At 47.3% G+C, this 5,616-nt stretch overlaps 1 protein-coding gene across 1 annotated transcript in view; it reads left to right on the forward strand.

The window, feature by feature from the left end:
- Positions 1–5,595, forward strand: part of LOC104528307 (SRSF protein kinase 3) — a 10,958-nt gene extending 5,363 nt beyond the window's left edge. The window contains exons 6-11 of the mRNA XM_010172274.1: positions 536–698; positions 1,892–1,977; positions 2,429–2,536; positions 3,962–4,031; positions 4,118–4,210; positions 5,405–5,595. Coding sequence (XP_010170576.1) covers positions 536–698; positions 1,892–1,977; positions 2,429–2,536; positions 3,962–4,031; positions 4,118–4,210; positions 5,405–5,595 — 711 coding nt within the window. The remainder of the gene's footprint in view (positions 1–535; positions 699–1,891; positions 1,978–2,428; positions 2,537–3,961; positions 4,032–4,117; positions 4,211–5,404) is intronic.
- Positions 5,596–5,616: the final 21 nt, after the last annotated feature.

Consider the following 5,616-nt stretch of genomic DNA (forward strand, 5'->3'; position numbering starts at 1 on the left):
ACGGACACACAAACAGGAGCGTTTTATCAGGAGAAAGTTCAGCTTTGTGATTGTAATGCCTCATCGTAGCCCTGTCCTCTTTCCATCTCTCTGGATTTGCCCATCCATGCTGATCACTGTGTATTTTCATGCTGCCTTCAGCTGTGTGTCACCCCCACCTCCCCAGAGAGCCCCTTCCCTGCTGGGATCCCCAGTCCCCCTCTCACTCGGCATGCTGGGCACGTGGGACTCCACCGCTCCTCGCTCCTCCAGCCTGTGAGTGCAATGAAACCCCTCATGCCTGCTCCCACAGGGCCACCCCAGCCACCCTCACCACTCTGCTGGCTGCACCTCCAGCTTGGTACAGGGTGCTCACTACACAGACACAATTAATTGCAGATCGTTATCATCAGTGCCCCCTTTCTTTGATACCAGAACATCCACAACTTGAGTATCTGCTGTGCCTGACTGCTGTGACAGCACCGACAGCTGCTGGGGCAGGGGAGGAGGTGGGGACACTGGTGTTGCTGATGTGACTTGCTGCCTGCTGGCCCAGGTGCTGGCAGGGCTGCACTTCCTCCACCAGCGCTGCCGCATCATCCACGCTGACATCAAACCGGAGAACGTCTTGCTGTGTGGACGTGACAAAAGCCTCCAAAGGCTTCTGGCTGATATGCTCGACTGCAGCCAGAGAACAGATTTGAGGCTGAAGGGACAAGGTGAGCACTCTGTTGGTTTTGGGTTTGTTTTGTTTTTAACAAGAAAAGGGACTTACATGTTTATTGCCAGAAGGGAAACAGAGAGGCAGCAGGTACAGATATCTTAAGAAAAGTTCCCGTCTCCTGCAACGGCCAGTACAAAACAGTACAGCCAGCTTATGCTGCTGAGGCCTCTCTTATCTCTGCTTCACACAAACATCAGGCTCAGCAGCTACAAGCTACTCAAGGCACTGCCAGAAATGTGGTCTTGCAGGTAGGTTCGTGTGGAAGACACCTACAAACGATGGGCCTCTGTTAACAGCCCCACCACGACCTCAGAGCTCATTCTTACGGCTTTAGGTCCAGGATAGTCCCCATATGTCTGGTGTTTTGAGCCACTGAAAGGTTTACATACGAAATGGTTTGATCAGAAAGCTGTGCAACACTTCTGCTCTTTATTTCCCGTCTTTCTGAAGTTTGTAGGAGGCTTGTATGTCCTGGTAATCTTCAAGGCCTTTTGAGACATAATTTATTTGCAGAGAATGGTGTGAATATAGAATAAGACAGCGCTGGAACGTTTCTTGAGAGATCAGCTAATCTCCCAGCTATGAGATCCTCTATATTTTCCTTGCACGATGTTCTCCCATGAGCATTTCTCCCATGACGGTGCCATTTTGCCTCTCAAACTCTGGGGCAATCAGGGAATGCTACATCAGTGACAGAGTCTTGCTTGGAGCAGAAAGGCACAATATTAGGCACAGACTGACAGCTCCCTGTAAAGCGGTAAACCAAAAATCACCCTTTTGCAGGGTCATATGAAAACAGAACCTGTACGGTGCTTGACAAGCAGGCTGTGTCCAAGGCTGGTGACAGCCAGGATTGCTGAAGGCTCAGGAGGCACAACAGACGTTCTGTATCTGACTAGTGCTGGTAGGATGTGCTTTCCTCTGAGCCCACAGTGACCTGGGTGCTAGAGAAACCTTGCAGCAGGACAGGAGCACATGGTTGTTCTGCTCCAAGATACTGTCCTCCTGAACGTCCTCTTGGATTTTGACCTGATACCAGCTCTTCCTTTGTGTTTCCCCAAAAAACAGAGCGATGATAAAAAGTGTTTTAGGACTTTTAAAGGGAAAGCAAACATCCCTCTCCTGCAGCAAGTGATAAATACCTGTTGGCTTGGAAAGACCTGATTTCTCTTTGTCCTTTCCACCTAGGTGATGACCTTGGCAATCAATTGGAAGAATCCGATTTAATGAGCATAGAAGTAAAAATTGCAGACCTGGGCAGCGCGTGCTGGACAGTGAGTCTGCTCCGGGTCTCAGTCCCATGAGGATGTGGGACACTGTGTGCTTCCCTCCATCACACCCCGGGCGCCTGTCCTTTTACAGCTGAATAGCTATCTCGTGTGCTGATGAGATGCTCATTTTGAGGGCTGTTGTATTCAGCACTCCCAGCTCAGAGCTGGGCCCTGTACTCCTGGAGACACTGTCAATTTTGGATGTTTCTTCAGTGTGCAGTTAGTCCCTACAATTAGAAAGTCAAAACAGTGTTCAGTGTGAAATGTTGGGAGATAAATTCACCCTGGCATCAGCAGGGCTGAGAACGTGCCTGCCGTGCCTCGTGCCCAGCGTGGTACACGTATGTGGTTCTGCCCCACAGGGTCCTCCTCGCTGCACGGGAAGCTCCTGACCACAAGCGTTGTGGTCACTCATTTATGGACGGTAACCAAAGAGCATTTGTTTCTGTTTCAGTACAAGCCTTTTTCCAAGGAGATACAGACCCAGCCATACCGGGCCCTGGAAGTGCTTCTTGGATTAGACTACGGCACTCCTGCGGATATCTGGAGCACCGGCTGCCTGGTAGGACTGGGGACAGAGCTGTGTGTGCGTGGGAGATGATGACAGTCACAGGCCAGGTGTCGAAGGACTTCATCAGGTGGCTTAAAGAACCATCACCAAAGATACTAGGAAAAAAGTTACTTTAATATAAACTTGTAAAAAGCGTGATTTAACAGAGTTGGATGGCAAGGTTCACTCTATTACTTACTACACGGAAAAAGTGTAATTGTGTTAGAATGATTTACACAGGGATCAGGGGAAATTATTCCTATGGGGATCAGGGAAAATTATTTACACAGCAATCTGGGGAAACTGAATCAGAATCAGGTTGGAGTGATTTATACCGGGTTAAAAAAAGGGTTTAGGTAAAGAGGTTTAGGGAAGTTCTCCCGCCAAATCACAAACTCCTTCTCAGAGAGGAGTCCAGGTGTGGCTGGATCCACTCCTAGTCCCAGACTTGGTCAAGGGTTTATGTCTAAAGGGATTAGGTGCAGGGGATTCTGTGTAGTGCTTTAACATGGGATGATGTGTTTTTTGTAACTTTAGAATGGAAAAAATTTAAGGTTCATTAACACTATTATAGTAAATCACAAGATCAGATGATACGATTTTCTAGCAGAACTGAATTCACTGATAATCAACAACTGGTTATAATCAACACAGTGAGTTAAATCAACAACTGGTTACAATCAACACAGCGAGTTAAAGAGTTCAACAAAGTTCCTCAAATTAAATTGCACACAGAGATAGATACAGAGATTAACCTATTATTAAGATGTCTTTCTCTGCAGACTATAGTAAATTTTTGGTACCCAAATGATCCTACAATTATCAAACTATAGTGAACTACTCTCACCCTTCGTCAGCTTTCAGCAGACGGTTCTTTTCCCTTTGTCAGCTTTGTCAGCAGACAGTGAAAATCTACCCCAAGATTCAACTCAAGGAGGGGAATTATGGGGTAGCAGTCTGCTGCAATCCTGGAGAGCGCTAAAGGGCCTCACATAGGATCAGTATTTATAGGGTCACAAGGTGATTTTGGTCAGTACTTTGTCATTGTGGCCATTATTCTTGTCAGCATGTTCTCAGCACCCACCCATACCCACTGCCTGGGGAGCAAGATTTCCTCGGTGAGGAGGAGAAAGGGGCTGTCTGCACTCATTCACTTTGGATTGAAAGTATGCTGCTGATAAAATTCACTCTTAATTAGCTTAAGCTATAAGTCAATTCACACTCCATGTATGTTAACTCATAGATCTGACTGAATCAGGCACATCCTGCTTTTTGAAGGTGCTGTTTCACTATGGTATGGATCAAAGCAGTGTGAGTATTTCCATATTTTAGGATCAGTTTTGTGTGACAGGAAGGGAAATTGGTATTATCAGAGTTAATGGGGAAAAAAAACCTCCAGGTAAGTTAGTAAATTAACAATGCTCCTCCCATTTCTAGGCATTTGAAATGGCAACTGGGGAATGTCTATTTGATCCTCAACCTGGGAAATATTTCTCCAGAGATGACGGTAGGACTCCCATCAGTTTTATTCATTTCACTGACAGAAGTGTCATGATCTTTGTGTCTAGATGTGTTTTCTTTCCCTCTGCCTAGATCACGTTGCTCGTATTATTGAACTCCTGGGAAGAATTCCTCCTCAAATTGCATTCTCCTGGAAGAAGGCAACAAAATTTTTCAGCAGGCCAGGTAAGAATTGGAGTAAGGAAGTTTACTCTTAACATTGTAGATCTCTGACACGCTCCTACTGAGCTCACAGAGCTTTCACCCCAGAAGTTGTTACACAACACAGGCTACAAGCAGGGACAGAAGACAAGTGGATATTTCATAAAGAGCAGTAACACTTCCTGCTCTGCCTACCTTTGCAATCCTGGAGCATTCCAGGGATGAATGCAGAATCCTGAAACATTATCATAGCAAACACCCAACAGGGAAAAAGTTTCCATTCTTCCTCCTTTGGATGTGGAGGGAATGGAAATAGGGACAGGAAACAGCTACATGGCAGGAAGGCTGAAAATAGTGAGTAATGGGCTGGATTTCACCCGTTAACACTGGCAGAGAACAATGATGATCAGGAATGGGACACTCATATCCTTCCAACGTGGCTGCTATATTTAGTCTTCTGACCCATCTGTAATGTTTTTTCTGTTTTATTCTCCCCAATTCCTTTCCCTTTGACTCATTAAGCTTGAAATCCTTGTCTTTGACTTCAAGGCATCACATGACTCCATCCTTCCGCAACTGATCTGTCTTCCTCTTTCTCTGCTTTGATGCTCACCGACCACGGTTCATTCAAAAAATCACACTTATTCCTTCTATGGGTCTCAAAAGGAATTAGTTGAAACTAGTTCTTGTTCTGTATTCATTCTTTGTGTGAAACAAACTGGCCTGAGCACACATGCCTAGCCTGAATCACTACTTAAACCATTATCCCTGGGGGCAAGGATAGCTTCTCGGTCAGTAGCGTCACTGGGCTCTTCTGGGCCCCATGGAGCCAGTAGGCACAAAACAAATTAAACACGAGTGTCCTGTGATCTCTGGCACTGAAATAGCCTGATCCACTCTGGCTTGCATGTGGACAGGCAGAGGGAACAAGCAGCAACGGCTTTGGCATGGCTGTTCTGGGAACACCGCGTTCGCTGTTGGCATGTTTTCATTCAAGAAGTACTCAGGAATGTGGAGACTCACTAGCTTGGAAAGATGATTTTTGAGAAATACCCAAGAGCCAAACCTGGACAGGGCAGTGCAGATGAAGCCCCCAAGGAGGAAGATTCAGGGGGGAAGGAAGGGATCCTTTGGGATGGATTGCGTGAGGTGAGGAGCTGCAGCCTCTCGGTCCTGCCAAGCGTAACCAAGGTGCTGTGCTTACGCTCTCCTGGCTAGGTGCTCTCCTGCGGATCTCCAGGCTTTCCCCCCGCAGTCTCCACAGCATCCTGCTGGACAGACACCACTGGGCAAAACACCAGGTTCCTCCCTTCGCCAGCTTCCTCCTGCCCGCCCTGCAGTACGCACCCGAGCGCCGCGCCACAGCCGCACAGTGCCTGCAGCACGCCTGGCTCAGCAGCGACCCGTGACCAGCCCCTGCCCGACAGCTC

This window comes from Antrostomus carolinensis, unplaced genomic scaffold (genome assembly GCF_000700745.2).
Source record: "Antrostomus carolinensis isolate BGI_N321 unplaced genomic scaffold, ASM70074v2 scaffold27657, whole genome shotgun sequence".
NCBI lineage: Eukaryota > Metazoa > Chordata > Aves > Caprimulgiformes > Caprimulgidae > Antrostomus > Antrostomus carolinensis.